The 20,543-nt window shown below is 40.5% G+C and overlaps 3 protein-coding genes across 3 annotated transcripts in view; 2 read left to right on the plus strand and 1 right to left on the minus strand.

Annotated features, from left to right (window-relative positions):
• Positions 1-527: 527 nt before the first annotated feature.
• rdh14b (retinol dehydrogenase 14b) lies at positions 528-2,997 on the minus strand. Its single transcript, XM_068577553.1, has 2 exons — positions 2,471-2,997; positions 528-1,391 (listed from the first exon to the last, which is right to left on the minus strand). The coding sequence occupies exons 1-2, from the start codon at positions 2,822-2,824 to the stop codon at positions 774-776; spliced, it is 972 nt and encodes a 323-aa protein (XP_068433654.1). The 5' UTR covers positions 2,825-2,997; the 3' UTR covers positions 528-773.
• A 1,270-nt stretch (positions 2,998-4,267) lies between these two features.
• LOC137785818 (interleukin-6 receptor subunit beta-like) lies at positions 4,268-14,332 on the plus strand. The gene is made up of 16 exons (XM_068577337.1): positions 4,268-4,368; positions 6,583-6,846; positions 6,954-7,083; positions 7,183-7,355; positions 7,453-7,574; positions 8,078-8,104; positions 8,242-8,398; positions 9,027-9,109; positions 9,239-9,455; positions 9,606-9,770; positions 10,701-10,802; positions 10,888-11,028; positions 11,125-11,265; positions 12,013-12,097; positions 12,277-12,358; positions 13,180-14,332. Exons 1-16 carry the CDS (start codon positions 4,314-4,316, stop codon positions 13,564-13,566), a joined length of 2,331 nt encoding a protein of 776 aa, XP_068433438.1. The 5' UTR covers positions 4,268-4,313; the 3' UTR covers positions 13,567-14,332.
• A 285-nt stretch (positions 14,333-14,617) lies between these two features.
• The window catches only part of rngtt (RNA guanylyltransferase and 5'-phosphatase), a 72,527-nt gene continuing 66,601 nt past the window's right edge, over positions 14,618-20,543 (plus strand). The window contains exons 1-6 of the mRNA XM_068577642.1: positions 14,618-15,004; positions 16,047-16,156; positions 16,245-16,348; positions 16,481-16,569; positions 18,901-18,976; positions 19,904-20,156. Of these exons, the coding sequence (XP_068433743.1) occupies positions 14,941-15,004; positions 16,047-16,156; positions 16,245-16,348; positions 16,481-16,569; positions 18,901-18,976; positions 19,904-20,156 (696 nt within the window). The 5' untranslated portion in view covers positions 14,618-14,940. The remainder of the gene's footprint in view (positions 15,005-16,046; positions 16,157-16,244; positions 16,349-16,480; positions 16,570-18,900; positions 18,977-19,903; positions 20,157-20,543) is intronic.

Raw genomic sequence — 20,543 nt, forward strand, 5'->3', positions numbered from 1 at the left:
CTCACAACGGAGAAAAGGTGATGACTCAGCTCGGCTTTGATGGCATGAGATGAGTTTGATCTTGATGTGCGTGAATCTTCTTCACTGCTGCCAGAACATTTGTATTCATACATCTGTTTGCACTGAAATGTTTCTGATCTTACTTCAACTATTTCAAAGTAGTTTTAACACTAAAATACTGTTAGACATCTTAGGTATGTTTAACAAGTGTATTTCTAGGAAGCCAATAACGCACAACATTATGTGGATACTCTTGTAGTCTTAACCAGCTGGCTTACATCTTTCTGCAGTAATGCAATGTCAAGTAATTAAAACAAGAAATCCATTTTCCTGAAACAGGTTGCAGGAAGATTTCCCAGCTAAATGTCTGCAGGAGAACACAGATTTCTTGTCCAAGTAAACAGATAACGAGGTGTTTGTATTGGCTTTTTACATATATTCATGTTCATGATGAAGACTTCTTCCAGGGTTAGTTATTGTGGAGCAGGTGAATTAAAGGAAACAAATATTTTACACCGCCATGCATCTCTGTTTGAACTATCATTTTTATTTTATATTATTCAAAGCTTTACACATTCTCTGCTCAACCCACTGCAATGCACACGTTTGCTCAAAAATGTACACACATCATTGGCACAATATATCATGGAATTAATGTTTTTATCCCCAAGGTGGCAATAAGTCTTTTCACAAGCCGTCTCCTGCAGAGCAGTGTCGACGGGGCGGCTTTTCTGACCAAGGAAACAAACCATCCACATCACACAGCGCTGTGCTCAGTCAGCGAGTCCGACCATCCTGCTGCTGAGGTCCCACAGTTTCTTGGCTGCCTGGTCGTCTGTGGCCTTGGCCATCAGCTCCTCCTCCTCACAGTTAGCGAAACACTTCCCCGACACTCCCTCCACCTCAGGGGAGCAGGCCAGATAGAGAGGAGTCTGGGCCCCCTCCAATGGACTCTTGAAAAAGACCAGCGAGGCGAGGTAGAACAGCGGCTTTGCCAGGAGTGGGATTTGAACGTGCCTGCCAAGTCTGGTCCTCACGATGCCTGGGGTGAGAGCGTTCACCGTGACCCCCGTGCCCTCCAGCTTGCGAGCCAGTTCGAGCGTGAACAGCAAGTTAGCCAACTTGCTCTGACTGTAGCAGAAGGCCTTGTCGTATTTACTTTCACTATTCAGGTCATCGAAGTTGATGTGGCCGTACTTGTAGAGCTTCGAGGAAACCACGACGATGCGGCTGGGAGCCGAGGTCTTCAGGAGGTCCAGCAGTAGGTGAGTGAGGAGGAAGTGACCCAGGTGATTCACGCCGAGCTGCATTTCAAAGCCGTCCTGTGTCTTTGTGTAGGGACACTGGTAGAGTCCTGCATTGTTGATGAGCACGTCAATCCTGGATTCCTCCTAAGAGGATCAGAGACATTTTAATCATCTAAATTGATTAACTCAAAGAGTAAAATACCTTTCCGTATAAAGTAAAAAACATTTGAATCTTCATGAATTAATATAAAAGGTTATGGTGGCCGTAATAACCACCTGTAACAGACTATATGTTATCCTTTTGTCTTACATGCGCTGAACATATTCAAGCTGACCAGACAAACCTTTGTAATGCACCTGCCTTTATTAAACCACTACTTCCTTAACAACTTCAACACAGTGATACCTTCAACTGAGAGACACATTTAAGAGTCACAATAGATCTGTTTTTTAATTTCTTAAGACGTCATGTTATTTCCTTGGTTCCAGGTATTTATAGTTTGTAAAGAGTCGACCAAAAGTTCTTCAATAAAGGGCGCTCCGAACTTTTGACAATGTGTGCAGGTGTCATTAGATGCTAGTAAGTATGGTATGGAATAGTATGCAATAGTCGTAACACAACTCATGAAAAGAGCTTGATGCAACTATTTTGATAATTGCTGAATTTGTTTAAGAAATGTTTAGTCAAATATTTCATGTTTCCGGGTTTAAAATGTCCCAATATCCTGCTTTTCTTTGTTTCACAATATAGTGAATTGAGAGGTTGGAAAAAAAAGACATTCAAAGATGTTACATTGGGCTTGAGAACATTATGATGGACCCTTTTGTGTGTTTTATTAACAAAATTGATTAATTGTTTGTCATCTGACTTGTACTGAATGAAACATCAAAAGGATGTTTGACTGAAAGTGCGTCTTGACTATATCTCATACACAAAAAGCAAGTAAGGGGATCAACATAGACAGACCTCTGGCAGGATGCTGTCAGACTCTCATCCTTATTATTTAATAGGTGATCACACTGATATCTATTAACAGTGGTTTGAGGGTCACTGAGGTTCAGCACCATGGACAGCCTCCGCGCAGCTAAAGTACACCTGAAGCGTTGCATTGGACAGGACAATGGCAGGAAAGAACCAGACAGTCGGTCACTTCAAACTGTCCAGTCAGCTGGAAAATAAAAAAAAAAGCTGACTTCTCCAATCTAACGTGGTCTCAACGTACCTGTTGGATTTCCTCACAGAAAGTCCGGACTGATCGGAGAGAAGCTAGGTCCAGGTGCTTGACGACCAGCTCCCCCTGCTCCGGTCCCGCGCGTCTCTGGATGTCCTGCGCCGCCTCCTCGGCGCTCCGCTGGTCCCGACAGGCCATGATGACCCGGGCGCGGAGCTTCAGCAGCTCCCCGGCCAGGGCCTTCCCTATCCCGCAGTTAGCCCCGGTCACGATGACCGTCTTCCCTCGCATCGTGTCGGCTGGATAACGTAGCAGCTGCGCCGCTTTCTGTCGCGGGAACAAACGGCGCATGAGGAGCAGGACGCCGCCGCCGACGACAGCGGCTACAATCACCGCAGCGGCCATGAGAGCGGCGGGGGCTGCGACGAGGACCTCTCGGTGTGTTACGTGTTCAAGGGTACGGAAGTACCCCGGAAATGCTCCACACGCTTATGTGCGATGTGTCAGTATGTATTCTGGGTATTGTATCGTATACATCCCGTTTGCATGGCCAACATATTACGTTTTAACAGGCTCACAAGCACAGACAATAACGGATACTGAGAAACGGCCAACGTTTCTCAGTTTTGGCTGAAAGTCACCTGTTAACACGGTCGCCTGACAGACCGAAACACCGGATTCTACTTCCGGGGTATTTCGGTTGCCGAAATCTATGACATGTTATACAAAATATAGTGTTACACTTGTTTCCAAACTTTCTGCTTATATCGAAAAAGACTTAAATGATCATCTTTCTCTTCAGAATGTATTTTATTATCGGGTCTCTTTCACCAGTCCATCCTGTACGTCACAGTCTACATTACGTAGTTTGAACACGAGATGGCGCTATATAAACATAAGCCGGGCAGCAAAGTGCTATTTTACTTTAAAACAGTTTCAAGCCAAGCCACCTCTGATATATTTAATATTGCTTGCTGAATCACAAAGTCAGCAGCTGTGCTGATATACTATTTTGTTTCACTTATTCCACGTTCCAATAGTAGTGGTGTTTTTCAACTAAAACCATTAATTCACTCAGTAAATGCAGATTCACGCCTCTCTAAATCTCTATAGTTTAAAGGGCCCATAACTGTAAACTTGAACTGGGCGTGGCTGAGGCACAAGCTGACAGGATCTTAATTACTAATAAATGGCCCCTGGGCCATTATATTGTTCCTCTTAGATGACTCCATAGTTGAGAGGCTCTAGGTGTGAATGAATCCACTCTTTATTGTCACAGTGCAATAGTGAGCTGGAGGCCAAACTTCTTTCCTTGTTGAGTTGCTGACTGGTGGATTTCTGCAGCATGCGTTATTTGATCAAATATCATATATCTTTATGTTATTTTCTCTCAGACAATGGTAGTTTAAGAACCACAAATTAGGTGTTACCTTACATGAATAGTCTTGAGTTGCTTTCGGTCTTACAAGGTATCTCCAATCTCTCCTCTGTGAATCTATTAGTGCAGGATATGGCGCTGTCAAATAAGCACCAGGCCATTAGTGGTTATTATCGACAGTGTCTCGCTCATAACTGAATCCTAGTTTGTTTCAGAGAGATTTATTGTCCTAACACATTATTATCACGTGTCTCCAGAGTAGAACAACATTGAGAGGCAGTCCACCAGTTAGTTCACTTCCTCTTCTCTTGCCATGTTTCCAGTTGGGTAACAACTCCCGTTTATTTCAGGGCTTGCTTCAGTTCCTGTTACTTGATGGCTAAAATACAGCCATTGCTGTGTTACAGTCGTTGGTGTAATGGCGGTTTTAATTATTTCATCTTTCGCCTCTGAATATCTCACAGCTCAAAGAGTAATTTAAAAGCTGTCTTTCTTCCTGGTAATTGGATACAAGATATGTCTTTATTTCTAACTCTATTCATCGTGGCTGCAACCTCCTCCATTTGTAAAGGTAAGTGAGCCTGTTATATGTGATGTTTGACTGGCCAGAGACGTTCTGTGATTTATGGGAAATGCCTTGTTTTGGTTTCGTGTTCACTGAGGTCAACATGCCTTTATAAACAATAAAGTGTTGGATTATTATGATAATTACACATGGACCTTGAAGTCTGAGACTACAAACTGTTAATTTACGTCATCAGCTAAATTAAAATATATAATCCTGTATATATTATTTTAACTCGCAGGTGATGATTCTGATTCAAAAATATTATTTAGAATAATCCCAAAATCTTACTTGGAGTTAAGAAATATTTCTATAGCGTTTCAATATTACATTATATTTACTGTGATATTAACAAAGGTATGGTCCACACAGACTATTTGTACTAATAGTTTTAAATGACTGAAAGTTATATGCGCTATGAACATAAAGTAATGCAGTTTAACAAGGTTGGTTAACTAAGTAGCATATACTTAGTACTCTACCTAGTAAAATGTTTAGGTACTTCTACTTCACTTGAACAGTTCTTCTGAATACCTCTTCCATTTATGAGTGAAATGGTTTAGTTTTTATTCTCATTACATGTATTTGACAGTTGTAGCTACTTTGCAAATTCAGATTAGTATTTCAAAATCAAATAAATAAATGAATGATGATGTACTTCAGCGACCGGGAAGATATTACAAATACTAAAATTAGCATATACTCCTTTCCCAGCAGTACAATACATTATTAAACAGGGGAATTGTTACTACACATAAATGCATCATAATATAACAACATAATTTACATTATTCTGAAATGGCTCATTCTGTATTATTAATTCTTTCTGTAATTTAAAATAAACTTGAATTCAAGACTTTTAGTCCTCTTTGGTTTTTCTACTGTAGTGTTTTTTTACATTCACAAATCATTGAAGTTAAAATCCACTTTTGAAACAAAGTCAAAAGAGTCTTGTGAAATATCTGAGAGTCAAATGACTTTACTAACTGCTGCACGTTTAGCTGCAGAGATTATCTAAAGTCATCCAGAGAAAAACCACAGACCGAAGATGATGAGCACACCTTTTGAAGACCAGTTCATGTCGGTAAAAGTTTTCCGGATTATCTGCGCAGCCAAATGAATAAAGTGCCTCAACTGTAGTGGGATGGTCGTTGTTTTGAATTAGCTTTATCCGTGATAAAACTAGTCTAAATATTACCAACAATGTATCAATAGCTTTAGTTTCAGGTTCTCTCCAACATTGCTCGTGTAAAAAAAAAAAAGAAAATTAGCAAAGTGAAAAATCAAAGACATGAAAATGTGTCGCAGTGAATGGAATACAATATAATATAATGTAAATTATAATACTTCTGTAAGTAGAGGTACAGTATTATTAAACAGATTGATGCACAAAACATCTCTTTTTCATCCTGCATCAGTTACGGTTTCATGAGTTCTCAGTGATACCAGAGAGCATTATGCCAAGAAGAAGCGTTAAAGAAGCATTAAAGTCTGTAAGAATTCATATTTGCTCCTTTTGGTTTGTTTGTTTAAAGTCAGTGAGAAAAGGCAACAATGTAAAACGTCTTCCTTGGTCCAAAACAAATAAACACAACTGTGAAGTCAAACAATAGGCGGTCTGTGGCACAATAAAGCAGATATCTTTTTCACCTTTTTAACCCTTCTTGGCTTTCAGACCCCCTTCTTGGTTTCTTGGCTTTTTTTTCTGTAATTAAGTATCTTGTGATGCCAATGTTTTCATCATGAAATTTGAAGTCCTCCGATCGCTCTTTCAAACGGAAAGTTTTCCACCTGCAACTATTTGTAAAGCAGCCACGGGAAGTGTTGCGTCATCGGAGTTAGTGGCCAAACAACCGACGACTCTAACTCCTTGTTGGATTGAAAAACATTGGTATACTGTACATGTAGATTGTGCGATTTCTCTGCACTTTATTGTTTAATTGATCAGTTTCTAGTATCACACGGATGGCCCGCAGCGTCGTTTGAGTGCAAAATCAGTTCACCAGCACCTCTAAAACAAATTAAATTAGCTATTTCCACCTGATTCCAGTCTCTGTGCTAAGCTAAGCTAACCCGCCAAACACACATGAATGATATCAATCTTCTCATCTTTCTCTCAGTGAGACAACAACCTAGTGTATTTCCTAAAGTGTCAAACTAGAATATATTCTAGTTTCTATCACTTTAAAATATTAACACTAACGTTACTGTTTCCTGCAGGCCAGCCGAAGAACACCTGCAAAGTTGTCCCTAAAAATGAATACATTGAAGTGGGATCCGATACCGAGATAGTGTGCCAGACTTCATGCATCCCCGGCAAAATCTATTGGACGCTGAACAAAAGACGTATCGATAAAAGCCAGTCGAGCAACTCCTCACACGCGGTCCTGTCCCTCAGGAACTTCACTCTTCAAAACGCGACCCTGCAGTGCCTCAATGCAGATACTCTGCAGGCCCTCGGAGGCACCATCATCAGAACGTATTGTAAGAAGTGTATTTCTGCTTCTTATACACACACTTAATATAGCTGGAGATGCTTGCAATAACATTCAATGCAATGCCATAACATTGGTGATTTGTTTCTTTCGCAGCAAAACCCAACAATATATCATGTATCTTGCATCATACAAATCAGTTCCAGGACTTTTCACCAGACCTGTTCACATGCAACTGGGAGCATCGGATTAAACCTTCCCCGGATATAAACTACACTGTATTGATGTGGGTGTCGCGTTTTCCTCATTTTGTGTGAGAAGTAATGCAGGACCAATTATTTGGCTCGTTGATTTGTGTCCTTAATATAAAACGTGTGTCTTTCAGTGCCTCTTTGTCACACGACTCCCAGCAGGAGATCTGCAAATCAAATGTAACAAACTGCACAACCACGTCTGAAAAAATAAGTATATTTGATAATATGACTGTTACTGTGAGAGCTAAAGCTGCTGCTTGGCAAGCTGAGTCGGACCCTCATGAATTTTGCCCGGATCACATACGTAAGTAACGTATTCAGTATATTCTTAATGACATCTTTGTGTTTTACCATCGTACCTTTCTGCATTTTAATGAGCTGTCGTATTCATTCTCCCTCAGTGAAAATTATCCCTCCGAAGTTAACTGTAAAAACCTCGTCTGATCACATGTTGGTGAGCGTTGTTGCGAGGAGCAGAGCAGCTTTTTTAAAACAGTGCCACTGCGAAGTCAAATACAGCAAGGTATGTCCCTCTTTGATCACCTGAATGCAGCACGTGAAGCATTTCCCAGAACTGTCAACGACAGTGATCACAAATCAGACCACGACTAATAACAGCTGGACCAAAGATATTACAGAAATTAATCAGCACACTAACTGAGTTGAACTGGATTCAGAGTATGGACTAATCTGTACATTTTCCCATATAACAGGAAGAAACAAAGTATCACAGAAATGTCTTTCAAACAAATGTTAGTTTAACAATAAAAAAAAGAAACACAAACTTTGTCAAATTGCATTGACATCAATCGGCTCTTCAATTTTCTATCACCCAAAAAGAAGGCAGAGCCGTAACGTTTTGCACAGTCGCCACAAATAGGGAGTGAGTTTGGACACCAGCAGAACACCAACATTTCTTTAGCTGTATTTCTCCCAATGAGTTGAAAAGTAGCGCAGTTGGTTTGGATTCTGATGTGTTTCTTTGGGACTCCCCTTCATGACTAATTGATGCCGTTTCTGCTGCAGGTCGTTGATGAAGGACCTGTTTCAGAGGTGAGAGAAACGTCTGTGTTCGTTAAAGATCTGTCCCGGTACTATAATAGTAACAGACTCTAGCGTTAGAGCTTCTGGGACTTCTCGACAATTTGAATGGATGTTTCTAACATAAATCTTTCGGGGCTTTTCTCCAGTGGGTGCACAATAACACTCTCAAGAATGGTCACGGGAACGAGACCATTGAAGAGTTTGATTCCTGCAATAACTACACATTTTCAGTCCGGTGTGCTTTAGTCGAGGGCCCCTGGAGCGACTGGAGCGAGAAGAAGACTGTTCTGACCAAACTAAACAGTAAGAGCGATGTCCAAATGTCAGCTTTGCACAAATACCGTTAAAATACCTCCCATTGCTTTTGAGCTCTTGGATTGGATTTGTAGTAAGGGCCTGTAGAATATTTGTCCATTTAGGATGCATTACTTTAGTAGTTTGGAGTTGGAAGAAATCTCACTATCTCATGTTTATATTCACTACATAGTTGTCTTGCGTAAATATTTTAATTCATATTTATATATGATGGATTTGGTGGAAAATGCCATGTGTGCAGTTGATGCTGCCTCTTGTTTCAATTATAAAAGCCACACATATTTATTTGCAAACTTGTGTAGAAATGATGAAGGATTGAAATTCATTGAGGGAAACCTGATCTGACACATTTGGGTTTGCAAGAAGAAAGAAGTAAGAAACACCTCCTACAAATATTAAGTCTGAGCGAGATTCGCATTTTGGGATTAATAGTTTACAAGTACATTTCTGCTTTGCATAGTGTAGCACTATTGTTATCGGTTAAACCCCGGAAACTGAAAACAGCTCTGTATTGTTACCATGAGCTTAATTACGGCTATTTTAATTTAAGGTCCAAGTGTAAACAGTGGTCAGGACTGGTAAATTGATGTTTTGAACATATTTGAACCCTTTACAGAGAGAGATTTCAAGCTGCGCCTGTGGAGAAAGGTGGCTGAACCAGAGGAGAACGGACTTAGAAAAGTTCATGCTATGTGGACAGTAAGGAAGCCGTTCACTTACCTTATTTACAAACCCATAATTCAGCTTTACAACCTACATTTCCTCAGAGATATGCTTCTAGTCCTTACAGTACGTTTTAATCTAAAGTGCTTCAAACTGTCTCCGCAGGAGATTCCTTCTACATGCCGAGGCACATTTACCTACACAGTCAAACAGACTCTTTACGAGGAAAACCTGATGGAAGTAAACGATACGGATATTTTATGTGGCAGCTCAACTTGTGTTGTTTATGTGAACCAGGATGCGCACAGAGTACAACTCACAGTCCTCCATAATGGAGCCCTGCTTGTGGTGGACTCTGTTTATGTTCCAGCCGAGGGAGAGAGTGAGTTTCAATGCAATTGATTTTTGTTTTTGTTAATGGATAACCACAAATTATAGATCAAATTGTTTCATTTTAATGGAACAATGCTTTGCCCTGATGCATGTTTGTGATTTAGTTTGAGGCTTAATTTCACTTGATCTCTTTGGGCAGGCCTCCCTCCGGTTACCGACATCCAGACCTCAACGCTTGAAGGCGACATCCTGGTCAGCTGGAAAGCTTCAATGGCGCCTGTGACGGGTTACATGATCGACTGGACACACGGTGGGAATCAATACCACTGGAAGGAGAGCAGATACACCCATACAACACTGTCTGGTAGGTTAGAGAACAGACACTTTCTGGTTGTAATATCCAGCTGGCTCTGGTAATCCATGGAGTGAGTCCTCATCAAACCCATGCTGATTAACGGGATGAGTCACCTGTTTTACCATCAGATCAATTTGTGTCTTATCTTTCATTGGTGGGGAAAATAATGGATTCACTGGTGGAAACAGACTTTTGAAAGCCATAATGCATCTTACATTATAAATGTGGAGTTTCCAATAACTGTGACTCACCTCTCAGGGGATGGGAAATGATACAGCTGTCTCTGCTGCTTCCCTGCTGCATTCTCCGAAATCAAATCTTCAGAAACCGCCGGCGCCTTTGCGTCGTCGGATTTGGGGTTAGGGGAGGTTAATGTTTACAAAGCTGACCATTTTAGTTTAGCATGTAAGCAGTTATCTCGCAGTTAACACAAAATACATTTGCAGCTGATGGGAATGTCGTACAAAATTAACACTTTGACCTGATGATGCTACATTTTACGTTTTACATTTTTACATTTCACCAAAGTTATTACAATACAGGATTGTATGATGTTAAATGTGTATTGTCGAGCAACCTGCTGCAAATAAATAGAGGTCAGCATATCATCTCCACTACTTGGGCCATGCAATCTAAATGTACAGTCGTCAGTCTCACCCGTAACAGCGGCTCCTGGAGGCTCTACTCCAGATGAAACAGTCTCATTACACACATTGCACCGTTGGCAAATGGCACACCAGTTTCATACTAATGTTGTCTATAAAAAAAGTCCCCCTGAAAGAATTTACAACCACAAATGTCAACCTTGGAAAATCTTGGGATCGCAAAGGCAGTTGACATCCTTTGAGGAACATGAGTATCCTTCCAAAAAGTTATGACAACGCATGTCGCTTGACCGGCTGGCACTTTAATGGCACCCGTTGTTCCCTTTCCTTACAGGCCTCCTGGATAAGCAGCCATACAACATCACAGTAACTCCCCTCTTTGATGACAAGACAGGTCATGGCACACACGCCCTTCAGATTTGCACCAGAGTAGGAGGTGCCTCATTTAGATTTTGTTCATGATTCTGAAAAAGTTTCCTTTTTTTTCCCTGGCTAATTTTAAACAAATGTGGTACCTACAGATCCAGGAAATGTCATGATCCAGGTTCAGTCGAAGGACAAAAGTGCCCTTGTGAGCTGGAACGTGAGCTCCCAGGGGCCGTGCAGTGGTGCGGTGGTCACCTACACCGTCTTCTATAGGATACAGAGAGAACCACAGCTCAGTAAGTCCACCTCAGACTAGCTTGACATTTACAAATGAGTTGAAGATGTCCTCTCGTTGTTCCTCCTATGACATTGCTGTCATGGTTCTCTTCTAGATGTTACTGTAAATAGCACAGAGCAGTTCATATCTCTGAAGGATCTGATTCCAGACACCCAGTACAGCGTCCATGTTAGCGCCACAGCTCTCACTGGAACCACCCAAAGCCGTGAGACGCTCTTCAGAACCAAAAGGTTTGGTGAGTACTCGGGTCAAAGACACACATTTTACACACATTTGAGCCGTAGATGAGCACAGCTGCTGGATGTGCTGATGAATTGCACTTAGTTGGAGTGACAGCTGCAGCCATCTTAACAGGAATCTGGAGCACTGAGTGACAAACCAGAACGTGAAGAGGCCTGCACTCCTGTACAATGTGCAACAATTTTATTTCATTCAGTTGTCTCCCTCTGTTGGGCTATTAGTGTAAAGCAGCACACGTCAGCACTGGCAACAAGCCAACATAAGGGTGAAAATGTCCCAACCTTTAGCATGTCCATGAACGAGAAGGCTACACCGCCTGATAGAACTGTCCTGTCCAGAAAAATAAGCCCTCAGAAATGTAGAAATGTCAGCACTTGTGATGAAGCGATTGACAAATCTGTCCTGTACTGTCACTTGTGGCTACGCAGTAGCTGCTGTCCTGGACATGTTACACAGTCTCACTTCAATCATGCCTGAATCTGGCTCACAACAGCTGTCACTACAACTTGCTCCAAACGTGAAGTCAGTGCCAAATTGTGTGCACTTTTGTTGCACCCCGGTCTCCTAAAAAAATGCGTTTTAGTTCTGGGGGAACATCATTTTTAGGAGACAGGGTTTCAACTGAAGCCCCAGATGAATCGTGTTCTGAAATAAAAGTATTGTTTTATCATTATTATTATTGTAAACCAGTATGATATCAAATGAATTAAATGTGCAACAGGATTTATTCTTTCTTCCGTAGATCCGGAGCTCGTCACAGTGGTCAGTGTGTGCGGAAGCATCGTTATACTTCTTGTGTTATCCCTTGGATTATGCTGTGCTGTTCGGTGAGTTTCGATCTTTTAGTGTCACTGATGATGTGATATGGCTTAATTTAAAAAGAATAAGCTGAACCAAGAACATTTCAATGTCAACAGTACTACATGTTGTGGTCAGACAGGGAATACGCATTGAAATACGACCACACAATCTTGTGTCCTAATGCTGCTTTCAATCTGCTTTTTAGATGGAAGAAATTCAAGGAGAAGCCAGTGCCGAACCCCGGCCTCAGTTCTCTGGCGTTGTGGCCAGCACTAAGTCATCAAGAGGTAAACTGAGGAAGAGGGAATTACACCCATTTTAAAGTGTGTGAGGAAGGAGAGGACTTGATTCTAGGTCACTTGTGGTTCGGGCAAACAGATAGATGAATTGCAGCGGAGAGTTTGACGAGACAGCATACGAGTAAAGTCTGCTCAAAATGATATTGTCTATAAATTAAGATTTTATATTGATTAATAAACAGTTAATTAATAAAGTTATTTGATCAATCATAATGGACTATTCCACAATTTTGTGAAATTTTAGAGGGAAAAAAAATTGAATTCAGGAAATTGAAAAAAAAAAGTCAAATTAATTATTAGTTGCAGCTCTACATCAACTTTTGCTTGTCAACGTGCAGATTTAAAGCACTTAGATATATTTCACATATATAAATATATTGAGTCCAAAAATAATTAAATCAGCATTCGTATTACAAGTGTTAGTCTTTAATTGTAGAATGTAAACTCTCAAAAAAAGTCACAGAACATTGTATTTGAAACTATATATGTTTCAAATAAACATTTTAATGTTTATTTGTGTTATATAGTATATGCAATATGTTTTCTTTAAAGAAATAATAACACAAATAAAACATGAAGAAACAAACACTGAAAATATAACGAGGACCTCAGTGTTCTGACGGCAGCCTAAATGTCCAAACATGATGGCTGAATGCGATTTTTTCATTTTAAGGTGACTTTTCTCTGGTGAAAGAGCATTTCATAGTCTTTGCTCAGATGGTTTTAGGTGATGATGAGATAACATGATTCAGAGTATTATCGCCTGAATAATCCACTTCCCGTGTGTGCTTGTGTGGATGTATCCACAGGGAACGTGTCCCTTCCAGCCGTTCAGCAATCCTACAGAGAGCCTCTGTGACAGAGTTTACACGGGAGAAACTCAGCAAGCGTCCACCTCCCCACTCGCTCCAGGCTGTGATGACAACCCAGCCTGTGTCCAGACGGAGTACATCGACCCAGCCGCGTTCTCAGCGCCAGAAGACCCGGTCAAACCTGTGAAGACACAGCACCCATCTTCTCCTGAAGACTCCACGGCCCTGCTTCCTTCAGAGAACAGTCCGTATCGAAGCCAGACTTCTGTGGAAAGCTTTGCCTCGAGGTCCATTAAACAATGTAAGCGTGTTCCAGTGAAACAGACAGAGAAGATGACACCGGTGATTGTTTACGTCACTTTGGACATGTTGGAACAACAGTAGGCCAGGGGAGGGAAATGAAAACAAGACACTACCAACATTCTGAAAGTAAAGTCAAGCCGATGAGCTCCAAATAAAGCAGATGTGGTTGCATTTGGCCAAAGATGTCGCTGGTTGAGTGTGACATTTTCTTGCCTGGCAATGTGTCCGCTGTGGAGTGAAAGTAACTCTTATATCAGACATCACAACCCAGCTTACAAATGCTATGTTTATGTAACTAAAAGGGCATTATGCTACCGTCTTCTCTTAAATTGATCCTAACATGTAACATTTATAGCTACATAAAGTGTGTAGCTACTTTATTGAGTCAACCGGATGTGTTTTGCACAGATTATTATATAGATATAACTATATATCCCTCAAGCAACATTGTTTAATCTGATATAATTATACAATGACATGTTTGTAAATACTGAAAATGTGTACATTTTGTAAAAGTAGTAATATTAATATTATTCAATTATAACAATTTATTTTTTTACGTGTTTTCTGTTTGTTATCACTGATACCTGCTCTTGTTAAAACAGTAGCAAACTGTTTGACACTGCAAAGATGTTACTCATTGCAGTTTTACTGTACAACTTGGCATCACATTTTAACAATTTCATTCTCTTTACACAAACTGCTTGGTTGTATAGCATTTATTGTTTCACAGCTAATTTTAAATATGCATGAGATCGTATAATCTTTGTTGTGTAAAATAGAGCACAAAAGGCTTCAGAACTGCATGTTGTAAAAACTAATGCCTTACTATCTAATATAAAAAATAATGATTAGATAACGCATGTGTTAATGTGTCAAACTGTATAAATTACCAACTGACATTGCGAAATGTAATACATACAAAGTAAATTAGTTTGAAAACTGGCATTATTTTTTATTGCAAATGCATCAATAACAAACATAACTATGGTTTTTTAAACAGAATATTGAGAAATAAACAAAGTATATACATGTTATTCTCTTGTGTAATGTCTCGTACGGGCCAGCAGGTGGCAGTGTGGCGCGCGATGTCGTCTGAACTACAGACATTAACCAGTAGTAGAAGGCTCGATTGGTGACTGGAGGGACGTTATGCTAGCTAATAGCTAACCATCTGGATTTCAGGAAAACAGACTAAAAAGATGACATCATTTTGGGGATGCTAATCATCCGCGAGTCGCATTAATCTATGTTTCGTGTAATTACCAACCGGACCGTCATACAGTTGACTGCAGGCGTAAAGTTGTTGGATGATTCTCCTGAATCAGTACCTGAAGGGCCCCTAGTCCGCGGTGCTTGGGTGAACAACAACCGGGGATCACCGCCTTTTGAGAGCGGGAGCATCGAGGCTTTAGTTGCTACCGAGGACTCACTGCACCAAAGCCTCTTCTAAACATGTCACACACCGGACCCCCTCCTCGATGGCGGAATTGTCCTAGAAGAGGACAACCTGTTGCAGGTGAGAGGAGACAACACAACGTTGGATTAAGCAGTTAAATATACGTAACGGTGGTGCTATTGCTACAAGCCACGCAATTTAAAACATGCTGGTTAAACCCCGCCATGACTTTTCTGATACAAAATGATCAGTTTTTTTAATTCCCAAACGTCATAATACACCAAGTAGCACTTAACCAGTTATTTCTGTCTAGTTTCAGTCGTGCATAAATGGCAAAACTAGCATCACAACATAGTGACGTTTGCGAGCAATGCAGTCCAAATTAATACATTTTACATTTAAATTAAGCGATAGTTGGTATGAACTGGAACGCCGACCTCACCAGAGGACATTAATGCACCACAGAAGCTGAGGCATTATTAAAATTATAGGTGCATTGCATTGTTGTAGCGAGACCAACTTAGTTAGCTACATTTTTAAATGGAGTTTGGTTTGACCCTCTTTTCCGGCGCGCTTTGTTTAGCTAACTTTGCACTGGGGGCTAACGAACTGCCAGTGGCCAGCTCCCCGCAAACATGCATGCTTTTTAGTTCTTTAATAACTCCGATTTATTTCTAAATAAAACATAAATTTGTGGGTTGTGCTTCGACCATTTGTTTCCCATTAGAAATAGTGCATCAGAAAAGTGCTACTGAGTCTGCTAGCTTCACTGTCGAAGCATCACGTGTCAAAACAAACCGTGGCTGTAGCATAGTTGTGTATGATGCTACGTAGTGGTTATCCATTAATGACAACAAATATTACTTGTGTGCTATTTCTGGGTTGATTTTAGGACGACCACAGCGTTTAAACTTATATATATATATATATATATATATATATATATATATATATATATATAAAATTGAATTGTACATGATAACTGTGGTAATCTTGGTAATTGACACACTGGCACAGTTTATTTGACTGTGCTTTTGAGAATACAGCAATTTGATTTAAGGACAAAGAAAAATCTAGCATTGACTGAGCCAACTAGTCAGTGTGTCGCTATCGGGTACAACGTTGAGGCCGACCGGTTCATTACTTGTGTTTTCCTTCATAGGTAAATTCCTGCCAATGAAAACAATGTTGGGTCCCAGATATGATGACCAAGTTGCAGAGGAGAACAGGTTTCACCCGAGCATGCTGTCCAACTATTTAAGAAGTCTAAAAGTAAGTAACTCTGTGAAGACTGAAGTTCAGGGTGAGACTTTCAAGTGGGAAAGAAAAAAATCCCACAATGTCTTTTTTGTGTCTTCAGGTGAAAATGGGTTTGCTGGTGGATTTGACGAACACTACGCGGTTTTATGACCGTGCCGACATCGAAAAAGAAAGCATAAAATATGTGAAGCTTCAATGTAAAGGGTACGAGTAAATTCACTATCATCATCATCATCATAGTCATTGTTTTTCCAGACTCAATGCACCATGAGTTAAATTGTGAGTTGTAGTTAATTCAGTGCTGATGTCCTAAAATGTCATGCTTTCTGTTTTTAGCCACGGAGAATGCCCTTCCAAGGAGACAACGTCGATGTTTATCCGACTCTGTGAAAACTTCATCGAGAAGAATCCTGAAGAATTGATAGGTAAGGAAAGCACAGCTTAACGTTCGGAGCGAATCGATAAGTGATTTTGTGCTTCTTTGTATTTTCTTAGTCGGAGACGTTTATCTGACCGTAAACTTATTTTTATATCAAAGGCTTTAATAATCTGGAATAATCATCTTACTGTGTGTACTGAATATAAAGTACATGAGTGGAAACAATACTTGTCACTGCAGTATTAGATCAATGTTTGCACCTCTTTGATGGTTTGATTGCATTGTTTCTCGGTTTTACCTTTGTTTATGTAATTGACACTGGAGCAGGTTGTTGAATTTATTTCTTAAATACGGGATTTGAGCATGATGTCAGAAATGAAAGTATAACTTAACTTTATTCCTTTAAAATCTTTTCAGTTCTTTAAATCTTTGAATTAAATTAATGTAAATTAAATCTTTGCATGTCTTTTGTGTTTTCAACTTATCAAGATTTCCTCATTGTGACTGAAATTTAAGAAGCTTAATTTGTATCTGAATATCATTTTGGGTTTCCTATTGTGTAACCAAAACATTGATAATTGTATCCTGAATGATTCTTTCAAACGCCAAGTTCACAGTTACCATATTGTATCTGAATAATAGTTTTACTGTGGTGTCTGGGATTTCTGACAACTTTATTTGTTTGATCCATTTTTAAAAATTATTATTTAGTTACTTGCAACTACTCACTGATCTTAAAAGTAAACTATACCCATGTCAAGATTCAGACATATTATTTCTATATTTCTACGGTGAAGACATAACTCTCTCCCAAAAGCTTTTTTAAGTAAAGGTTATTTGTTAAATTAGCTGACGTTAACTAAAACATACTTCAAGAAAGGCCTATCTTCATTGGCATTTTTCCTGTGACGTTACTATAATGATGCATGAAACAGGATTTAGATTTGTTCTGTGAAAAGACATGTTTATTGTAACGTTTATCCATAGTGCAGGACTAACTGTGCCATTGGTTGCATCAACATATGCATCCAGCAGAGAGCAGCCTTACTCTGTGTTGCAAATGGGCAAGCGGTGCATGTTTTATATTCATCTAGTCACACTCTTAAACATCAGACAGCTTCCCAGTAAAACCAGTCTTCTGCTGATGGTTACAGAGTAGTCCATGGAGCAGCTGGAGGTCAAATGGCCGTCCCACGTTTTGCTCGATTGTCACATGGCATTTTTTACATTTGCAACAGGCCACGGCTCTCTAACCAACATCCTTTTATTAAAAAAAAACAAAAAAAACAAGACGGTGTCGTGCAAGTCATTATGTTGTTAGTTTTTTTTTTGTATGTGTGGGAGTTTCACCTGAGAAACAATACTCCTCTCCCAGTGAACACTGTGTAGGTGATTTAGAGGTGAAAGGACACCAGTAGGCACCGAGCCTAAACCTTGACTACGTACATTTGTTTCAAGAGGCACACTTGTGTAGATGTCTGTATGTGGGCAGGTTTTTGAACTGTTGTTTCAAATATATTTAATTTGTAACTTCATGGAAACACTGCAGTAAAGGGATGCATGTAACACCACTCACCTTATTGATATTTATAAGTGTGTTAATATAAGTTGTGACATAAGTTATATGATGCTGATTGCTTAATTTTAACGGTCTTTATGCATGTCCATTTTTTTTGCAGCTCCTTCTCACTTTAGTGTGAAACTGTTGGTTTGGATCAAATGAACTGCTGCGACATGGTGCCTAAATTGTGAGATTTTTCATGGCCACATGGGTTTAGAAGTGGCACTTTCACAGTATTGACAGCAGGGTGCTCTCCTGTACCTCACTCCCCATCATGTAACCCTGTCCAGATCTGTTCTTACCTACTGACTGCTGCCCGGCTTGTAAACCAAATTACTCAAACATCAGAGAAGAATGTGTGAATGTCATCTCTGCAATGTCCTGTCTTTAGCCAGCTGGTGATTGGACGCTGTTGTCTCTGAGGTAGACACGTCCAAATTAGAGAGTTGGGCTGGTGAATGTGATCTCCATCCTCTGACGTTGGTTCATTTCATCTTCATTAGCTTTTGCCAGGCGAATTTCCTTTGCTGGGGAAATATGACACTGGGATGGTTTTATTTTGTGTAATTTGAACCCTGCGGTGTGCCTGCTTGTTTGGAAGAAGGTCACTTTGTTACAGATTTTATTATTATAATATTTCTTTTGCTGAAAACATGGCCTCAGAGGACTGATGTGAGAGGGGAACACACTCGATGAGATTGTGCGGATTGTTGTGTTTCCTGCATATTCTACCAAGACAGTGTTCATATAATTCCAAAGATGAAATAAAAAGGATTCTTAGTTGTTGTTTTTTTTTTCCCTCTTCGTCTCTTGAAGGAGTTCACTGCACGCATGGCTTCAACCGGACAGGCTTTCTGATGTGTGCTTACCTGGTGGAGAAGATGGACTGGAGGTAAGAGATGACCCCTTTTTCATCAAGCATTTCCCAGTTGTCTTGAGCGACAACACTCCTTCCCCCTCTTACATCATCACTTTGGTTTCATAACCTTTCACCCCTGTCAGTCTTTTTTTTCATCTGATAATCCCGTCTTCCCCTGGTAGTTTCTGTATGTGTGACGGCACGAGAAGTTGCACTGTCAGTTCAAATCAACACAGGCTTCACCGAGAAGCTGGCTGGTTAGCAGTGACTGAGATGTTAAATAATTTACAGCAGCTGAGCAGAGAAGGTTGAGGATGTGTCTTTAGTCAGAGGTGGAGCAGCAGTCTGAGAAGGCTGAATCCCTGGAAGCTGTCGACATGTGGGCTGAATAAAAACCCTCCCCCCGCCCGCTACATCCTGTGTAATGAATATTCTGAGAGCATTTCCAGCCCTCGTCCAGTGTCACGTGTTGCAGCATCATTTTACCATCAAGTGATCAACACTGGTACAATTTTCTTTTAGGATATGGCTAGTCATGGGGAAAAAAAGCTAACTGTAAACATTTAGCAGCTAAATATTATTTTCATCAACTTTGTCTGAGTCCGATTTGTTGGTATCGTTAGCCATTATGTCTTTTTGAGGGTAACATTAAGTGTGTGACCTGTATTAACAGAAAAGTTTGTCCTTTGTCTTACCCAACTTCTAAAACTCTAAACTAATGAATTCATAGATGAATCTATTAGTCACTTTAGATAAACAGCAAGTTCATTGATCAATAAATTAACTTTGTCATTTATTTCAACAAAAATTGCACATTGATCCCTTTTTCAGTTTTGCCAATGTGAGGATTTTTTTTTGAAGATCCGATCGAATGAGAAATCAAACCTCCACTTACAATAATATTTAAAAAAAATACAGCTTTTAAAAGATATCCCGTCTGCGTTTGCTCCCTCTTATCAGCGTCGAGGCAGCTGTGGCTGCCTTCACCCAGGCCCGGGCCCCGGGGATCTACAAGGGAGAGTACCTCAAAGAGCTTTTCCGCCGCTACGGTGACGAGGAGGACGCGCCCCCGGCCCCCTCCCTTCCCGAGTGGTGCTTCGACGACGAGGACTCCGGGGAAGTGGACGACGACGGTAACGCCGTTGGCCAGGAGTCGGGCCCCAGCTCCTCCGGGTCAATGCATGGCAAACGAAAGAAAGAGAAGCTAAAACTGGTAAGACTTCCGGGGAGCTCCAGGAAATGGACTCTTAAGTACCGCTGGTCCCTCTCTGCTCGACATGGGCCTCATGCAGGGGGAGGGAGGTCCCGTAGGGAGACTTTGCTTCTCGGTCATGAAGCTCTTTACTTATCAGTTATTGAACCTGAATCGAGCCAGATCTAAGAGTGGAGTTGCACAGTAGACAGATCTAGAGGGAAGAAGCCAAAGGAGAGAGCAGCAGTAGCACTTTCATATTGCGTTTCTTTAAGATGTCGGCTCGTGTTCAAAACTCTCTGCACAATCAATATATATCGGAGAAGTTGAGAATAAAGTTGTAATATATTGAGATAAAATAGAGGAGAGGGCCCGACTGCATGTAACCGACACTCGTGGTCAACCGCA

Source organism: Clinocottus analis, unplaced genomic scaffold (genome assembly GCF_023055335.1).
Source record: "Clinocottus analis isolate CAN_PGR_092001 unplaced genomic scaffold, fCliAna1.0.p SCAF_15, whole genome shotgun sequence".
In the NCBI taxonomy this organism is placed as follows: domain Eukaryota; kingdom Metazoa; phylum Chordata; class Actinopteri; order Perciformes; family Cottidae; genus Clinocottus; species Clinocottus analis.

Coding starts and splice junctions, on each gene's coding strand:
- rdh14b (XM_068577553.1), bottom strand. CDS start 2,824: ATGGCCGCTGCGGTGATTGTAGCCGCTGTCGTCGGCGGCGGCGTCCTG. Junction 1,392..2,470: donor TCTGTGAGGAAATCCAACAG/GTACGTTGAGAC, acceptor TGATCCTCTTAG/GAGGAATCCAGGATTGACGT.
- LOC137785818 (XM_068577337.1), top strand. CDS start 4,314: ATGTCTTTATTTCTAACTCTATTCATCGTGGCTGCAACCTCCTCCATT. Junction 10,803..10,887: donor GATTTGCACCAGAGTAGGAG/GTGCCTCATTTA, acceptor TGGTACCTACAG/ATCCAGGAAATGTCATGATC. Junction 12,359..13,179: donor CAGCACTAAGTCATCAAGAG/GTAAACTGAGGA, acceptor ATGTATCCACAG/GGAACGTGTCCCTTCCAGCC.